The following is a 19,993-nucleotide window of genomic DNA, read 5'->3' as shown; positions in this document are numbered from 1 at the left end:
ACATACCGGTGGCATATACAAAAATAAAAGTTGCGTCTATCTACCTTAACCGATACCTTTGACAAAATTGCGGAGGTGAGGCCCCTTTCTGCTGTTGAGATCGAGCAAAAAAGCCGTCTAAATGAGCAGATTGCCCGCCTTTTATGCGAGGAAGAGATTACATGGTACCAACGGTGCAAGGCTGACTCGCTTGTTCAAGGTGAAGACAATACGAATTAATTTCAAATGTTGGCAAATGGCAGACATAGAAAGAAATGTATTTTCGCACTTGACCAGGATGAAGGCCATATCGAGTGTGATGTACCACTCTGAAACTTCATTACTAAGTACTACAACTAGCCTTTTGGACCTTTAGCTCAAAGTTCCTTTGCGCTGGATGAGTCTAATACTCATGACACCCCTCAAGTTTCGGAGGCGGAAAATGATTTTTTAACCTCTCCGTCCACTGAGAAGGAAATTCAAACTGCGGTGTTTCGAATGGAACACAACAAGGCCCCTGGGCCAGGGGGTTTCCGGCGGAGTTTTATCAATGTTTTTTGGGATATGATTAAGGTGGACTTGGTGCAGTTGTTTAACCAATTACATACCGAAAACCTTGACATTGCCTATTTAAACTTTGGGGAAATTACCCTACTGCCCAAGACTAAGGAGGCTAGTCATATTCAACAATATCGACCGATTTGCCTCCTAAATGTTAGCTTTAAAATCTTTACAAAGGTTGAAACAAACCGGTTGAATGGGGTGGCTGACCATGTGGTCAAACCCACTCAAATAACGTTTATGCAAGGACACAACATACTAGATGGAGTGATTGTGCTGCATGAAACAGTACATGAGCTTCACCGCAAAAAGTTAAGCGGAGTCATCCTGAAAATTGACTTCGAAAAGGCCTATGATAAAGTAAAATGACCCTTTCTCTTGCAAACTTTACGCATGAATTTTTTTTGCCAAAATGGTGCCGATGGGTAGAGAGTTTTGTTTCAGGAGGTAGTGTGGCTATCAAAGTCAAAGATGATGTTGGCAATTATTTCCAGACCAAGAAGGGTCTTCGCCAAGGAGACATCATATCCCCTATTTTGTTTAACATCGTGGCCGATATGTTAGCTATCTTTGTTGAGAAGGCTAAGGTGGCCGGTCAGATTAGTGGTGTTATTCCCCATTTAGCAGAAGGCTTGTCTATTCTACAATATACGGATGACACTATTATTTTTATGGATAATGACCTAGATAAATCAAGAAATCTCAAGCTGCTTTTATGCGCATTTGAGGAGCTATCTTGTCTTAAAACTAATTTTCATAAGAGCGAGTTTTTTTTTGCTTTAGTGACGCTGTAGAGTCGGCGGCTCAGTATGCTGACATTTTTGGCTGCCAGCTCGGACAGTTCCCTATTCGGTATCTCGGTATTCCGATTCACTAGCGGCGCTTAACTATAGCTGGTGAAGTATGTGGAAGAGAGACTTGAGAAATGGCTAGCCAGTTGGAAGGCCAAGCTCTTGTCATATGGGGGACGATTGATTTTGATCAATTCCGTCATTAGCAATATGGTTCTATACATTTTGTCTTTCTTTCACTTACCGAAAGGGGTTCTTCGGCGTCGAGATTACTTTAGATCAAGATTTTTTGGCCATGCGATAATGAATCCAAGAAATATCGGCTGGCTACGTGGATTGTATTATGCCGCCCTAAAAGTCAAGGGGGCCTTGGAATTCAAGATCTTGTGATAAAAAAATATCGCTCTTCTGAGTAAATGGGTTTATAAATTACTCACTGAAAATGGGGTGTGGCAAAAAATTATGCATAACAAATACGTGGGTCCAAAGCTATCTCTCAAGTTCTTTGGAAACTCGGTGATTCACATTTTTGGTATGGTGTCATGAAAGCCAAGAAATTCTTTTTTCAATTTGGTACTTTCTCAGTTAGGGATGGTTCTCAGGTTCGATTCTGAAAAGATATGTGGCTAGGCACAAGCCCACTTAAGTATCCTCAATTGTACAGGATTGTGAGACACAAACTTGCCACGATCAAACAAGTGTTGGGACAAGAAAACCCCGATATTTATTTTTGTAGGGACCTCTTTGGCCCTCGCTTGGCGGCATGAAATGAATTACTCTCTCGTCCGAAGGATATTCAACTGACAAGCGAGCCGGACAAGTTTCGATGGAAGCTGCATCAGAATGGCAGTTTCTCATTGAAGTCCTCGTACGATGCAATGGTTCATAGTCATGTTCCCGTTGATAACAAAAAATTATGGAAGCTAAAAATACCATTAAGAGTGAAGATATTCCTCTGATTTTTAAGCAGAGGGTTCATCTTAACTAAAAATAACCTGGCACGACGTAACTGACAAGGTAGTAAAACATGTGTCTTTTGCCAACATGACGAGTCTATTAAACACTTATTTTTTGAGTGTAAGTTCGCTCGGGCAGTATGGGCCATCGTTCAAGTAGCTTCCAATCTATACCCCCACGTAGTGCATGTAATATGTTGGGCAATTGGTTGTGGGGTATTGATAAACAATTTTCTGCACATGTTCTTGCGGGGGTGGCTGTCCTATGTTAGGCATTGTGGCTTACCAGGAATGATGTGGTTTTTAATAATAAATGTGCTTCTTCTCTTGTGCATGTTATTCATTCATGTACACGATGGCTCCGTACTTCGTCTATCCCGCACAGGCCGGAGATAGAGACCTTTTTTTGATGACGTCTACCCGGCTGGAGCGTACAACCAGGGAGGTTTTCTTCCTTCATGGATGACGGTGTAATCTCAGGATAGGATCTACCCATCCTAGGCTGGATTGATTTATTTTTGCTACAAAACAATTTTTGTTTGTTTGGTTGTTTGGACTTGTTGGCTCTGTGCATCATGCTATGCAGAGGCCGATCATTCTTTCGATGCGGTTGTATCACCTTGATAAATCAATTCAATGAATTGTCCTTTATCAAAAAAGCACAACGGTCAGCATTGAAGGACGATATACCCACCACAGATGACATATTACTAGTGGCAGGAAGCCGTAAGAGCATCACTAGTCACTACTGATCTTTTCGTGTTCGCCACTGCAGGGCACCCCTGCGATAGTGAAGTACCCGACTATACGGGACTTGTCCGAGTGCACACGGACTGTCGAGGTTAACTAGCCAGACTATCCAAGCCAATTATGGCTTGACTGTCCACCCCTGACTTTGGTCAATGCATCTGTCCGTTTGCCCGGCCATAAATTCTGGTGAGCGTGGGTTTCTCCCCAAGGTCATTCAACACGGGTCTATATCTGTCCGTTCGATGGTTCAGATGCACTTTCTCCCGAGACAAAGTGTGTGTGTGTGTGTGGGGAGGGGGGGGAGGGAGTCTGGATAATAGCCATGTAGGAGTCCGACACCCTAGGGCCACTAAGTCCCCTCTCCCGGCCCCATTTTTTTCACCTGCCTCTTCTCCTCCTTGCTTTGCATCCACATCCTGCACTTCCAACGCCATCTTTGTACCTCTTCTAGACGTCCGCAACCAGCATCAATGTGCCCACTCCTCATTCGACGACGCCATCCTCATTGGCGCGGTTTGTACCCAAATACACCACGCCCCCGTGTGGACAACCTTCATGACAGACAACACACTTGGCAGGTGTTCCATCAAATGCTATTGAGCTTAATTTCGGATAGCATGTTGTTTTTGAGAGTAAGATGTTGGAATTATGCCCTAGAGGCAATAATAAATGTATAGTTATTATTATAATTCCTGTATCAAGATAATAGTTTATTATCCATGCTATAATTGTATTGAATGAAGACTCATTTACATGTGTGGATACATAGACAAAACACCGTCCCTAGCATGCCTCTAGTTGGCTAGCCAGTTGATCAATGATAGTCAGTGTCTTCTCATTATGAACAAGGTGTTGTTGCTTGATAACTGGATCACGTCATTGGGAGAATCACGTGATGGACTAGACCCAAACTAATAGACGTAGCATGTTGATCGTGTCATTTTGTTGCTACTGTTTTCTGCGTGTCAAGTATTTATTCCTATGACCATGAGATCATATAACTTACTGACACCGGAGGAATGCTTTGTGTGTATCAAACGTCGCAACGTAACTGGGTGACTACAAAGATGCTCTACAGGTATCTCCGAAGGTGTTAGTTGAGTTAGTATGGATCAAGACTGGGATTTGTCACTCCGTGTGACGGAGAGGTATCTCGGGGCCCACTCGGTAATGCAACATCACACACAAGCCTTGCAAGCAATGTAACTTAGTGTAAGTTGCGGGATCTTGGATTACGGAACGAGTAAAGAGACTTGCCAGTAAACGAGATTGAAATAGGTATGCGGATACTGACGATCGAATCTCGGGCAAGTAATATACCGAAGGACAAAGGGAATGACATACGGGATTATACGAATCCTTGGCACTGAGGTTCAAACGATAAGATCTTCGTAGAATATGTAGGATCCAATATGGGCATCCAGGTCCCGCTATTGGATATTGACCGAGGAGTCTCTCGGGTCATGTCTACATAGTTCTCGAACCCGCAGGGTCTGCACACTTAAGGTTCGACGTTGTTTTATGCGTATTTGAGTTATATGGTTGGTTACCGAATGTTGTTCGGAGTCCCGTATGAGATCGGACGTCACGAGGGTTTCCGGAATGGTCCGGAAACGAAGATTGATATATAGGATGACCTCATTTGATTACCGAAAGGTTTTCGGAGTTACCGGGAATGTACCGGGAATGACGAATGGGTTCCGGGAGTTCACCGGGGGGGGGGGGGGGGGCAACCCACCCCGGGGAAGCCCATAGGCATTGGGGGAGTCACACCAGCCCTTAGTGGGCTGGTGGGACAGCCCACAAGTGCCCAATGCGCCAAGAGAAGAAAAATCAAGAGGAAAGGAAAAAAAAAGGAAGGAGGTGGGAAGGAAGGGGGACTCCTCCCACCAAACCAAGTCCAACTCGGTTTGGGGGGGAGTCCTCCCCCCCTTGGCTCGGCCGACTCCTTGGGGGTCCTTGGACCCCAAGGCAAGGCCCCCCTCCCTCCTCCTATATATATGGAGCAATTAGGGCTGATTTGAGACGACTTTCTCACGACTGCCCGACCACATACCTCCACGGTTTTTCCTCTAGATCGCGTTTCTGCGGAGCTCGGGCGGAGCCCTGCTGAGACAAGGTCATCACCAACCTCCGGAGCGCCGTCACGCTGCCGGAGAACTCTTCTACCTCTCCGTCTCTCTTGCTGGATCAAGAAGGCCGAGATCATCGTCGAGCTGTACGTGTGCTGAACGCGGAGGTGCCGTCCGTTCGGTACTAGATCGTGGGACTGATCGCGGGATTGTTCGCGGGGCGGATCGAGGGACGTGAGGACGTTCCACTACATCAACCGCGTTCTCTAACGCTTCTGCTGTACGATCTACAAGGGTACGTAGATCACTCATCCCCTCTCGTAGATGGACATCACCATGATAGGTCTTCGTGCGCGTAGGAAAATTTTTGTTTCCCATGGGACGTTCCCCAACAGTGGCATCATGAGCTAGGTTCATGCGTAGATGTCTTCTCGAGTAGAACACACAAGTTTTTGTGGGCGGTGATGTGCGTTTTGCTGCCCTCCTTAGTCTTTTCTTGATTCCGCGGTATTGTTGGATTGAATCGGCTTGGACCGACATTACTCGTACGCTTACGAGAGACTGGTTTCATCGTTACGAGTAACCCCCTTTGCTCAAAGATGACTGGCAAGTGACGGTTTCTCCAACTTTAGTTGAATCGGATTTGACCGAGGAGGTCCTTGGATGAGGTTAAATAGCAACTCATATATCTCCGTTGTGGTGTTTGCGTAAGTAAGATGCGATCCTACCAGATACCCTTGGTCACCACGTAAAACATGCAACAACAAAATTAGAGGACGTCTAACTTGTTTTTGCAGGGTATGATTGTGATGTGATATGGCCAATGATGTGATGTGATATATTGGATGTATGAGATGATCATGTTGTAATAGAAATATCGACTTGCACGTCGATGGTACGGCAACCAGCAGGAGCCATAGGGTTGTCTTTATTCTAACGTTTGTGCTTGCATATGCGTTTACTATTTTGCTAGGATGTAGCTTTAGTAGTAATAGCATAAGTAGCACGACAACCCCGATGGCAACACGTTGATGGATGATCATGGTGTGGCGCCGGTGACAAGAAGATCGTGCCGGTGCTTTGGTGATGGAGATCAAGAAGCACGTGATGATGGCCATATCATGTCACTTATGAATTGCATGTGATGTTAATCCTTTTATGCACCTTATTTTGCTTAGAACGACGGTAACATTATGAGGTGATCTCTCACTAAAATTTCAAGACAAAATTGTGTTCTCCCCGACTGTGCACCGTTGCTACAGTTCGTCGTTTCGAGACACCACGTGATGATCGGGTGTGATAGACTCAACGTTCACATACAACGGGTGCAAAACAGTTGCGCACTTGGAACACTCGGGTTAAGCTTGACGAGCCTAGCATGTGCAGACATGGCCTCGGAACACATGAGACCGAAAGGTCGATCATGAATCATATAGTTGATATGATTAGCATAGGGATGCTTACCACTGAAACTATACTCAACTCACGTGATGATCGGACTTGGGATAGTGTAAGTGGATCATGAACCACTCAAATGACTAGAGAGATGTACTTTTTGAGTGGGAGTTTAGCATATAATTTGATTAAGTTAAACTCTAATTATCTTGAACATAGTCTAAGTCCACTTTGAATATATTTGTGTTGTAGATCATGGCTCACGCGAGTGTCATCCTGAATTTTAATACGTTCCTAGAGAAAGCTAAGTTGAAAGATGATGGAAGCAACTTTGTAGACTGGGCTCGTAATCTTAAGCTAATCTTACAAGCTGGGAAGAAGGATTATGTCCTTAATGCTGCGCTAGGAGATGAACCACCCGCTACGGCTGATCAGGATGTTAAGAACGCTTGGTTAGAACGTAAGGAGGACTACTCAATAGTTCAATGTGCAGTCTTGTATGGCTTAGAACCGGGACTTCAACGTCGCTTTGAGCGTCATGGAGCATTTGAGATGTTCCAGGAGTTGAAGTTTATCTTTCAGAAGAACGCCCGGATCGAGAGGTATGAGACCTCCGATAAATTCTATGCTTGCAAGATGGAGGAAAACTCGTCTGTCAGTGAACATGTGCTCAAAATGTCTGGGTACTCAAACCGTCTAGCTGAGCTGGGGATTGAACTCCCGCAAGAGGCTATCACTGACAGAATCCTTCAATCACTGCCGCCAAGCTATAAAGGCTTTATGTTGAACTACAACATGCAAGGGATGAACAAGTCTCCCGGCGAGTTGTTTGCGATGCTGAAAGTCGCAGAGTCTGAACTCCGTAAAGAGCATCAAGTGTTGATGGTGAGCAAGACCACTAGTTTCAAGAGAAACAACAAAGGCAAGAAGGGCAATTCGAAGAAGAACGGCAAGCTTGTTGCCAATCCGCCGAAGAAACGCAAGGCTGGACCTAAGCCTGAAACAGAGTGCTTCTATTGCAAGGGTATGGGTCACTGGAAGCGCAATTGCCCCAAGTATCTGGCAGATAAGAAGGCGGGCAAAGAAAAATCAGGTATATTTTATATACATGTTATTGAGTGTACTTAACCGGCTCTCGTAGTAGTGCCTGGGTATTCGATACCGGTTCTGTTGCTCACATTTGCAACTCGAAACAGGAACTGCGGAATAGACGAAGGCTGGCGAAAGACGAAGTGACGATGCGCGTAGGAAATGGTTCCAAGGTTGATGCAATCGCCGTCGGCACAGTGTCACTTCAGCTACCATCGGGATTAGTGATGAACTTAAATCATTGTTATTTAGTGCCTGCGTTGAGCATGAACATTATATCTGGATCTTGTTTATTGCGAGACGGTTACTCTTTTAAGTCTGAGAATAATGGTTGTTCTATTTCTATGAGTAACATCTTTTATGGTCATGCACCGAATGTGAGAGGATTGTTCATATTGAATCTTGATAGCGATACGCATATACATAACATTGAGGCCAAAAGAGTTAGAGTAAACAATGATAGCGCCATATTTTTGTGGCACTGCCGCTTGGGTCATATTGGTGTAAGACGCATGAAGAAACTCCATGCTGATGGACTTTTGGAGTCACTTGACTTTGATTCACTTGACACGTGCGAACCATGCCTCATGGGCAAGATGACTAAGACTCCGTTCTCCGGAACAATGGAGCGTGCAAGTGACTTGTTGGAAATCATACATACCGATGTGTGTGGTCCAATGAGCGTAGAGGCACGCGGCGGATATCGTTATTTCCTCACCTTCACTGACGATTTAAGTAGATATGGTTATGTCTACTTGATGAAGCACAAGTCTGAAACATTTGAAAAGTTCAAGCAATTTCAGAGTGAAGTGGAAAATCATCGTAACAAGAAGATCAAGTTCCTACGGTCTGATCGTGGGGGTGAATATCTGAGTTTCGAGTTTGGTGCTCACTTAAGACAATGTGGAATTGTTTCACAGTTAACGCCGCCTGGAACACCACAGCGTAATGGTGTGTCCGAACGTCGTAATCGTACTTTGTTAGAGATGGTGCGATCTATGATGTCTCTTACTGATTTGTCGTTATCATTTTGGGGTTATGCATTAGAAACAGCTGCATTCACTTTAAATAGGGCACCATCAAAATCCGTTGAGACGACACCATACGAACTGTGGTATGGCAAAAGGCCAAAGTTGTCGTTTCTTAAAGTTTGGGGATGTGATGCTTATGTCAAAAAGCTTCAGCCTGAAAAGCTGGAACCCAAAGCGGAAAAATGCGTCTTCATAGGTTACACAAAAGAGACAGTTGGGTACACCTTCTATCTCAAATCCGAGGGCAAAGTGTTTGTTGCTAAGAACGGAACTTTTCTCGAGAAGGAGTTTCTCTCGAGAGAGTTGAGTGGGAGGAAGATAGAACTTGACGAGGTTGTTGAACCTCTCATCCCTCTGGATGGTGGCGCAGGGCAAGGGGAAACCTCTGTTATTGCGACGCCGGTTGAGGAGGAAGTTAATGATGATGATCATGAAACTCCAGTTCAAGTTTCTGTTGAACCACGCAGGTCGACGAGATCACGCGCTGCTCCAGAGTGGTACGGTAATCCCGTCTTATCAATCATGTTGTTAGACAACAATGAACCTGCAAATTATGAAGAAGCGATGGTGGGCCCAGATTCCAACAAATGGCTAGAAGCCATGAAATCCGAGATAGGATCTATGTATGAGAACAAAGTGTGGACTTTGGAGGTACTACCTGAGGGCCGCAAGGCTATTCAGAACAAATGGATCTTTAAGAAGAAGACGGACGCTGACGGTAATGTGACCGTTTATAAAGCTCGACTTGTGGCAAAGGGTTTTTCACAAGTTCCAGGAATTGACTACGATGAGACTTTCTCTCCCGTGGCAATGCTTAAGTCCGTCAGAATCATGTTAGCAATAGCTGCATTTTTCGATTATGAGATCTGGCAGATGGATGTCAAAACATCGTTCCTTAACGGTTTCCTTAAGGAAGAGTTGTATATGATGCAACCCGAAGGTTTTGTCGATCCTAAAAATGCTGACAAGGTGTGCAAGCTCCAGCGATCCATTTATGGACTGGTGCAAGCATCTCGGAGTTGGAACAAACGCTTTGATGAGGTGATCAATGCATTTGGGTTTATACAAGTGGTTGGAGAATCTTGTATTTACAAGAAAGTGAGTGGGAGCTCTGTGGCGTTTCTAATATTATATGTGGATGACATATTACTGATTGGAAACAACGTAGAACTTTTGGAGAGCATAAAAGGTTACTTGAATAAAAGTTTCTCTATGAAGGACCTAGGAGAAGCTGCTTACATTCTAGGCATTAAGATCTATAGGGATAGATCAAAACGCCTGATAGGACTTTCACAAAGCACATACCTTGATAAAGTTTTGAAGAGGTTCAAAATGGAACAGTCCAAGAAAGGGTTCTTGCCAGTGTTACAAGGTACGAGATTGAGTAAGACTCAGTGCCCACCAACTGATGAAGATAGAGAGCATATGCGCTCCATCCCCTATGCTTCAGCCATAGGTTCTATCATGTATGCGATGCTCTGCACTAGACCGGATGTTAGCCTGGCCATAAGTATGGCAGGTAGGTTCCAGAGTAATCCAGGAGTGGATCACTGGACAGCGGTCAAGAATATCCTGAAGTACCTAAAAAGGACTAAGGAGATGTTTCTCGTGTATGGAGGTGACGAAGAGCTCGCCGTAAAAGGTTACGTCGATGCAAGCTTTGACACAGATCCGGACGACTCTAAGTCGCAAACCGGATACGTATTTATTCTTAATGGGGGTGCAGTAAGCTGGTGCAGTTCCAAGCAAAGCGTCGTAGCAGATTCTACATGTGAAGCGGAGTACATGGCTGCCTCGGAGGCGGCTAAGGAGGGTGTCTGGATGAAGCAGTTCATGACGGATCTTGGAGTGGTGCCAAGTGCACTGGATCCAATAACCTTGTTCTGTGACAACACTGGTGCCATTGCCTTAGCAAAGGAGCCAAGGATTCACAAGAAGACCAGACACATCAAACGACGCTTCAACCTCATCCGCGACTACGTCGAGGAGGAGGACGTAAATATATGCAAAGTGCACACGGATCTGAATGTAGCAGACCCGCTGACTAAACCTCTTCCACAACCAAAACATGATCGACACCAGAACTGTATGGGTGTTAGATTTATTGCAATGTAATTCACATGGTGATGTGAGGGCTAGATTATTGACTCTAGTGCAAGTGGGAGACTGTTGGAATTATGCCCTAGAGGCAATAATAAATGTATAGTTATTATTATAATTCCTGTATCAAGATAATAGTTTATTATCCATGCTATAATTGTATTGAATGAAGACTCATTTACATGTGTGGATACATAGACAAAACACCGTCCCTAGCATGCCTCTAGTTGGCTAGCCAGTTGATCAATGATAGTCAGTGTCTTCTGATTATGAACAAGGTGTTGTTGCTTGATAACTGGATCACGTCATTGGGAGAATCACGTGATGGACTAGACCCAAACTAATAGACGTAGCATGTTGATCGTGTCATTTTGTTGCTACTGTTTTCTGCGTGTCAAGTATTTATTCCTATGACCATGAGATCATATAACTTACTGACACCGGAGGAATGCTTTGTGTGTATCAAACGTCGCAACGTAACTGGGTGACTATAAAGATGCTCTACAGGTATCTCCGAAGGTGTTAGTTGAGTTAGTATGGATCAAGACTGGGATTTGTCACTCCGTGTGACGGAGAGGTATCTCGGGGCCCACTCGATAATGCAACATCACACACAAGCCTTGCAAGCAATGTAACTTAGTGTAAGTTGCGGGATCTTGGATTACGGAACGAGTAAAGAGACTTGCCAGTAAACGAGATTGAAATAGGTATGCGGATACTGACGATCGAATCTCGGGCAAGTAATATACCGAAGGACAAAGGGAATGACATACGGGATTATACGAATCCTTGGCACTGAGGTTCAAACGATAAGATCTTCGTAGAATACGTAGGATCCAATATGGGCATCCAGGTCCCGCTATTGGATATTGACCGAGGAGTCTCTCGGGTCATGTCTACATAGTTCTCGAACCCGCAGGGTCTGCACACTTAAGGTTCGACGTTGTTTTATGCGTATTTGAGTTATATGGTTGGTTACCGAATGTTGTTCGGAGTCCCGGATGAGATCACGGACGTCACGAGGGTTTCCGGAATGGTCCGGAAACGAAGATTTATATATAGGATGACCTCATTTGATTACCGGAAGGTTTTCGGAGTTACCGGGAATGTACCGGGAATGACGAATGGGTTCCGGGAGTTCACCGGGGGGGGGGGCAACCCACCCCGGGGAAGCCCATAGGCATTGGGGGAGTCACACCAGCCCTTAGTGGGCTGGTGGGACAGCCCACAAGTGCCCAATGCGCCAAGAGAAGAAAAATCAAGAGGAAAGGAAAAAAAAAAGGAAGGAGGTGGGGAGGAAGGGGGACTCCTCCCACCAAACCAAGTCCAACTCGGTTTGGGGGGGGGGAGTCCTCCCCCCTTGGCTCGGCCGACTCCTTGGGGGTCCTTGGACCCCAAGGCAAGGCCCCCCTCCCTCCTCCTATATATATGGAGCAATTAGGGCTGATTTGAGACGACTTTCTCATGACTGCCCGACCACATACCTCCACGGTTTTTCCTCTAGATCGCGTTTCTGCGGAGCTCGGGCGGAGCCCTGCTGAGACAAGGTCATCACCAACCTCCGGAGCGCCGTCACGCTGCCGGAGAACTCTTCTACCTCTCCGTCTCTCTTGCTGGATCAAGAAGGCCGAGATCATCGTCGAGCTGTACGTGTGCTGAACGCGGAGGTGCCGTCCGTTCGGTACTAGATCGTGGGACTGATCGCGGGATTGTTCGCGGGGCGGATCGAGGGACGTGAGGACGTTCCACTACATCAACCGCGTTCTCTAACGCTTCTGCTGTACGATCTACAAGGGTACGTAGATCACTCATCCCCTCTCGTAGATGGACATCACCATGATAGGTCTTCGTGCGCGTAGGAAATTTTTTTTTTCCCATGCGACGTTCCCCAACATAAGAAGCATGGAGGCATACTCGAGCATGGAGAATGAGCTACTGTACGATGCATGGTTGGTCATATCCATGGATTTCGTAGGCAGGATCAATGAGGGGACCTTCTGTCAACAAGTGCATGGATCGTTTCACACGCGAAAGCACATTGTGCCATACTACATGCACATCATTCAAGAACGCTACGTAAGGTCGTTAACTTACCGCTGGTACGCCATCTAGACCATCACCATCAAGTTTTGTTGTGTGGTTGCTTAGCTGTAGGCAAGGTGCCCATTGCACGCGACAGAGGGAGAGATCCTAAATTTTGCTTCTTCTTGCTTAACTTGTTGATTGGATCATTCATTCATTCAATGTTGCTCTACACAATGCGTAGCCTGTACGCACTGTAGTAATGTACCACAGGAAGGAGGGGCGACCATTTACGTACACACACTATTAGATGAAGCTGAAGAGGTAGTATATGTGAAATGGCATGATCCATTAACTTGTTGGACATCCGGTTAATCATGTCAAATTTGAGACAATCTAGACTTATCTGCGTGCTATGTATGGATCACTTGTGCTATTTTCTATTCAAACTTAGATGAATATCCACCGGTTTGCATGAATTTTGTCCAGTTAGTTCAAATGCAGTTTGAAATGTATGCGGGCAGCGTTGAATGGCTGGCTCCGGCATCCATGTCTCTGGACGACCCCCCCTTGTCCGTGGACGGACGCCGATGCTAATTTGCGAGTCAGCATTGAAGATGCCCTAACTATTCCAGAGTGGGTTGACCACTCGGTTATTGCAAGTCCTGATGCAAGAAGAAGTCCCCCACCTTTTCCCATTCCTAAATCTTTGATTCCTTGAGGGATTTGAGAGAGGATTCCATTCAAGCATAGGTCCATTCTACCTCTCACTATCTCTCACTTGACCAACTGATTTCATGATAAGTTCCAAGCTTTTGCCGTGGATCTTCTTACCCTTGAAGGTTGAAGACTCATACGAGGTTGGAGTTTTTGGTGAGGAATCAACTTTTGATTTAGCCCCATGTTTTAGAGGTGACCTCAAGGTTTACCACGATTGACTAGAAATTGCCTCTCTGGTGATATCTTAAGGTGATGACGACCATTTGCGGATTCCCACCTCTCCAACAATGACTAGCTCCCCTTCAAGGGAGTGGACATCGGGATATATCTTCGTCTTTGCGTGTCTTTGATTATCCCTAACCGTAGCTTGTTCATTTGTGTTTATTTTGGTCCCTTGACCTTACAAGCATCAAGTTTTTTTGCATTCATAGAGAAGGAGGAAAAGACACGAGGCAGTGGAGAGATACAATGATGCAGGGTCAATGCTTGAGGACTTCAGATAAAACCAAACATAGACAATACAAAACTAGAACTAATTGTGTCATTTTGCTATTTTTGTTGCATGGTTTAATTTTCCCTAATTGCAATGAAGATAATTAACTAAACCATAATCAACAATTTCGGATATTGACCTTCTTTACGTGATGATGAAATTGGACGAATGGCTGAGGACAACAAAACAAGTATTGACATAGACAATATAGTTTTTTCCCTTTGTTTTTCGTATACACAAACTTCTGGATAGTCCCTTTTGTAATATCACCAAAGGAAGTAATCATACATTAACAGATGATATATTGCTCTTATCTCCACTCTGAAACAACATTTGTTCCTTCGGAATTTCCTCGCTTGTAGGTAGCGAATCTTTTCTCTTTCCCCACAGGAAAAGATAAAGGCCAGCTAGAATCATGAACATGCCTAGAATACTGCACACATGTAAACAGATCAAAGTATCATTCGCAATGCATATATACATAATTCTTTCCTAAAAATAACATGGTCTTAAGAACGTTAGCCAATATTTACTTTTTTCCGCAAATAAGCCAATATTTACATTCATTAAAAAAGAATCGAGAACTGGTAAGCATACCTCCCGACGGACAGATCATGGCCGAGAAGCAGTGAGTCGAGAATAGTAGTGAAGAACACCGATACGGCACAAAACATAGCCGGATAGGTTGGCCCGCGTTGCGTGACGACCCACGAGATCATCACAAACTTCGCAGCAGTGTTGAGTATCGCCTGCAGCAGCAAAACGCAAATAATTAAGGACCTTCAACCGAGCGCCACAAACTGAAGTGATGCACAACAAAGGAGTAGCCAAATAGTTTTACCGAGTACACAATGGTGAGCAAGCTCATGTTCCATTTGAGCTCCCATGTCGCCTTCTCTCTGTTCATGGCGACCCCCACGACAGCCATTTGGATGCTCCCCACGAAGCATGTAGCGACCGTCGACCAGTACTTGTATGGGAACACTTTTAGCATCTGAGCCTGCTCATTAGAAACTCAACTCATATATATATATAGGTTGGATTGGTCACTCACACTGCTTAAAAGTTAAAGATATATATAGGCAATACTACTATCTATCTGGGATTTTGCAATAGTGGGCTGTTGCTTATATTTCTATACCTGTACTGTGTACCAAACAGCGAGGCTCAGGCAGCTGGTGATGAGCAAGATGGTTCCACGCACATGGTGGTGACCAAACGCAGCTCCGGCTTGCTTCGGGTGGTAGCCGATGATATTGGTGGGCCAAAGGTGCAGCACCTTGCCCTTGTACAAGCTGATCACCAGCGTTCCTCCAACGCAGACTAGGGTTCCGGCAACCTTGATATTCCCCACCAGGCTCCTCATATCCAGCGGCTCCTTCCTTAAAAAAGAAGACTCAGTTGCTGCATGTACGTAGTTCCTTCCTATGTGACCCGAATAGTTCGACCATATTTTCGTCCTGTTTACCTGAAAAGGACCGCGAGGATGAAGGTGGCAATCGGGATGATGTTATAGAAGTTTATCGCATATCCTGGCGATGTGTCTCCGAGGCCAATGTAGTAGAGACCAGGAATTGTGAATCTGGAAGGAGCAAGCAACAATCAATACTACTTTGTACACACACACACACACACACACACACACATATATATATTCTTCATCATTCATAACAACCATTGCTGAACTGAGATATGAATGAAGTGAGTGCTAACCCCACAAGTGCGCTGGTGAAAATCCATATGAATGCCTTCAAGTTAAGCTCCTTCAACTTCCCTCTACATCAAGTGATCAGGGTAAGTAACCAGATAACCATTTGCAAAACATTTCTCTAGCGAGGGAAAATTTGGTAGCTTGCCAAATGTTTGTTTTTGTATTACAACCACGAGGAGAAAAAGAATATGTCAGAAAATAATAATAGTTAAGAGCTAACTTTTCAAAGAACATTGCGAAAGGAATGGCCAAGATGGCGCCGAGGAAGAAGCGGTAGGCAAGCAAGGTCCAGGCGAGTGACCCGCCATCCACAACCACCTTCGTGAGCAACACCTGCCCGGTGGTGAAAATTTGAACCAGCAGCATGAAGATTGCAGGCCACCATTCCTTGAAGTTCGTCGAGCCCCCCATGCTTGTATGTCTCTTGCAGATCTCGCTACAAGAACGCGATGAAGATAGCAAAGCTACTGGAGACTGGAGTGTTGGCTCTGCCTCTAAGGCACCAAGTGTCCAAGTGAAGTGCTTGTCATTCTTTATGCGTGAGCTGATGGCGTGCATATGCAGAGAAGAGAGAACTATGTTTGCATGATGCCTGCACCCTCCAATTTTTATCTCTATATTTGAGGGATATATATAAGTGTAATTCCTGAATCTCAAAAAAATAAAGATTCGAATACCAGTGGGCAGTGCGTGTATCCTTTTATCGTTGGATCTACATGACATGCAGGTGGATAAATAGAATTAGCTATTATACTATATATTCCCTCGGTAAAGAAATTTTCTAATCTTTCAGATTTAGGACCTGGTAGATTAGCTCCACGTACGCCTCCACTTCTTTGATATCCTCCCTTGGGAGATCCACACACTTCACACCTTTGCAGACAATTTGATTGGGCTTCACATCGAGGTCAACGTGCAAACAAATGTTTCAAAAATGTGCAAATAATCTGATCTTCAGGAGGCGCTAGTTTACCATCACTTGCAATTTCAGAGCGTAGTTTCCATTTTTGCGTCTGCAAATGTTACTTCTAGATCATATTGTCTATTTTTCTCTTGGTACATTACGGATTACGTCCCATTCTTCCAATTGATTAATAAATTAATTTGTAGAATTCTCTTTTGTTGCATCATGACCATATACTCTCAGGGAGAAATGCATTCAAAATATGAAAATGATCCACCGCAAAAATTAGAAGCACCGTCATTCAGCTTGTAGCATACTCCCTCTGTTCTAAAATAACTGTCTCAACTTTATATTAGCTCTAGTACAAATTTGTACTAAGCTTAAGACACTTATTTTAGAACGAAAAGAGTACTAGTTAATGGAATTTCTTTGTAGGCTTTTCGTGAAATACCAGTTTAACCAACCCGTGAAAATTAAAAGTGGGTATTGTAGTTCTGTAAATATTTTGTAAATAAATCATCAACAACAAAAATGCTCTCCGGTGCTTCCAGACAAACTTTTTGGTATGAAAATGAGGGTTTACCCCCGGCCTCTTTATCGATGCACATAGCTATAAATGTCCATATACATCAGGGCATGAGAAGGAGAGACAAGGTTGTTGTGATGAAAGACGAGATCCTGTAGAAAATATGTGTGCCATGGAAATATAAGAAAGAGGAAAGTTTGAGCTGGACTCGTCCCCATCCGCTCCCGCGACCGCGTCGCCCCCCGGCCGACCGGCCGCGGCCAACCTCCCCTTCCTCCACCCCGCCCTCTCCCTCTCCTCTCCGGCATTGTCGCTAGCATCCGCGGCCGGCCTGGCCTCGGGTTCGTTGGTGGCGACGACCCCCTGCCCTTCCTCTCCCGGTGGCTCTCCGACGCAGGGCGAAGCTGCACCATGGGGTGCTTTTAGGCGGCGGCGTTTCAAGTGGCGACATGGCTCCTCGACGCGATGTGCGCGGACGGCTGGGCGGCGGCGTCGTTGGCGGCGGGGTGACACTGCGACGAGATCTGGTGGCGGCCTCCTTGCCCAGATCTGGGCCCTGTGGGGCCCATCTAGGCCTGGGCGGGCCAACGGCGGAGCGGGTCAGCGGCGGAACTTCCGGGAGACAGGGGAGCAGTGACGAGCGGCTGGGTACCGGCGGTGCCGTTGCCAGGCCGCTGCAGCATGGCCGGCAGGGCTTAGCGGACCCGTTTTGGGCCTGGATGGGCCAGGGGTGCCTGGTATGCCGTGCTGTCGTTTCCGATCGGTGACCGTGGCGGTGCCGGAGGCGCAGGCCTCCCGCATGTCGGCGGTGGAGGTGGATCTCCTCCCGCTCGGTTTTGCGGCAGCTGCTCCATCGTTTTGGCGCAACTCTCTAGTCTCCTTGGACTCGTGTTGGTGTTCGCGGTGAAACTGGGTGGATGGTGGCGCAACCGTGCTGGCGCGTGGAGTTTGGCGGTGGTTTGTCTGGTCGGCTCTGATTGGACGGTGGGGTGTGGAGTACGGTAGAAATCCTTGCCGGTTCGTCCGACTCCGATGCAGTGACACCGGCGGGTGCCACCATTCCTTCCTGGAGGGCGTCGGTGGTAGCCATCCCCTACCTCCTTCCACGTGCCGGGGGAAACCCTAGGACTCATCCGGGCAGCAGCGTCGTCGACGTCACATCCCTTTTTGGAGGTGTTGCTTGCAACACGACGGATTGGAGCCTCGGGCTATGGTGGTTTGTCTCCGAAAGGCGCAGCGGTGGCAGATCATCCGTTCTTTGTCGAGCTAACACTGTTGACATTTTTTCTTTTGTTTTTTTGGGTTTGATGTGCTGTTTGCCCCAGCAATGATCTTTGTATGGCGTTGGTTGCTTTATATACAAAGCGGAGGAAACATTTATTGGTAATATGTGTGCCATGCATATCTGGTTTCATTGATACGCTTACAATTCCCACCGCCAAACTCCGTAGCCTTCTTCCACCAGGAGGAGAGAAGACAAACAGCTGTCTAGCTAAACTTGGCCTGGATCGAGATGGACTACACAGCAGCACGCATGCCATGCAAGCGACACGGCGAACGCAACAGACAAACACGCCACCCATAGGCCATAGATAATTCCCCAAAAAATAAAAATAAAATAGGACATAGATAAGCGCGCACACACACAACACAATAAAAAATTGGTCCAGCATGGAAGAACCAGCGATCAATAAATTAAATAATATACTCCCTTCGTTCCTAAATATAAGTAGTTTTAGAGATTTCATTAAAGAACCACATACAGATGTATATAGACATATTTTAAAATATAGATTCACTCATTTTGCTTTATATGTAGTTCACTAGTACAATCTTTAAAAAGACCTATATTTAGAAACGGAGGAAGCAAATGCAAAGATGTAATTCGACAAGACATCCTATATCTTAAATATAAGTCTTTTTTGAAGGTTTCATTAAAGAACTACGTACGGATATATATAGATTAACTCATTTTACTTCATATGTGATCATTTAGTGAAATCACTTAAAAGACTTATATTTAAAAACGAAGGAAGTATCTAAATAGTTGATCCCCACCATCTTAATTATCTCAACATGCGCACATGACTCCTTGTCACGCATGCCTCCTCGTCGTCCCACTGATTATTTCTCTTAACATGCATAAGAAATGGTATTTATATTCTCTTTCGGCATGCATGTATCTCAACTCATACACATGCCACCTCATCAATCACACTACTTATATCTCTCTTAACATGCATAAGAAATGGCACTTACGTCTTTACTATATTTACAACTATATGAGAGTCAAATACAATATAAATTTCATTGAAAAGTATCGCAACCAATCCCCGTGGGGGAACATCTAGTTAAGATATCGTCCGATGGAGGAATGCTTGCAGAAGAAATGATACGTAATGAAATTTCGAAGATAAGATGCATGGGCGGCGGGTAGAGTAGAGTGGCGACGACGTACGGCTCGAATAGGAGGGCGAGAGGGACGACGAGAGCGGCGCCGAGGAAGAAGCGGTAGGTGAGGAGGGCGAAGACGAAGAGGCCGGCGTCGACGACCACCTTGGTGAGCAGCATCTGCCCCGTCGTGAACAGCTCGATCAGCACCATGCAGATCGCCGGCCCCCACTCCAGCTTGAACGACGACCCCATCGATCGTGACTCGTGTGAGACGACGATCGACAATTAACTTGGATGATCAGCCAACAAGAACAGCAGTTCGATCTGGAGGGGATCGTGTGAGTGGAAGTGGTGAAACAAGGAGAGGGCGATGGATGCGGCAAGCATGGGAGGGAGTGAAGTAACAGACCAGGCACCAGGGAGAGATTCTCGTGGAATCGGGCGAGCTGATCCCACGCGGGCCCACCTGTCACGGACTGATCTGATCTGATAGTCATGG

The 19,993-nt window shown here is 45.6% G+C and overlaps 1 protein-coding gene across 1 annotated transcript; it reads right to left on the bottom strand.

The window, feature by feature from the left end:
* Positions 1–13,875: 13,875 nt before the first annotated feature.
* Positions 13,876–19,764, bottom strand: LOC123450880 (WAT1-related protein At1g44800-like). The gene is made up of 6 exons (XM_045127929.1): positions 19,559–19,764; positions 15,428–15,541; positions 15,101–15,341; positions 14,557–14,708; positions 14,248–14,392; positions 13,876–13,959 (listed from the first exon to the last, which is right to left on the bottom strand). Exons 1-6 carry the CDS (start codon positions 19,744–19,746, stop codon positions 13,876–13,878), a joined length of 924 nt encoding a protein of 307 aa, XP_044983864.1. The 5' UTR covers positions 19,747–19,764.
* Between the last annotated feature and the right edge of the window lie 229 nt (positions 19,765–19,993).

This window comes from Hordeum vulgare, chromosome 4H (assembly GCF_904849725.1).
Source record: "Hordeum vulgare subsp. vulgare chromosome 4H, MorexV3_pseudomolecules_assembly, whole genome shotgun sequence".
Lineage (NCBI taxonomy): Eukaryota > Viridiplantae > Streptophyta > Magnoliopsida > Poales > Poaceae > Hordeum > Hordeum vulgare.
Note: the sequence above shows the minus strand (reverse complement) of the source record. Positions and strands in the feature narration are given on the sequence as shown.

What these genes read in the sequence shown, in the direction of transcription:
- LOC123450880 (XM_045127929.1), bottom strand. Translation starts at nt 19,746, where the DNA reads ATGGGGTCGTCGTTCAAGCTGGAGTGGGGGCCGGCGATCTGCATGGTG. An exon ending in ATCCTCGCGGTCCTTTTCAG is followed by an intron (nt 15,342 to 15,427) that starts GTAAACAGGACG and finishes TTCTTTTTTAAG; the next exon opens with GAAGGAGCCGCTGGATATGA. An exon ending in CTGTTTGGTACACAGTACAG is followed by an intron (nt 14,709 to 15,100) that starts GTATAGAAATAT and finishes TTGCTGCTGCAG; the next exon opens with GCGATACTCAACACTGCTGC.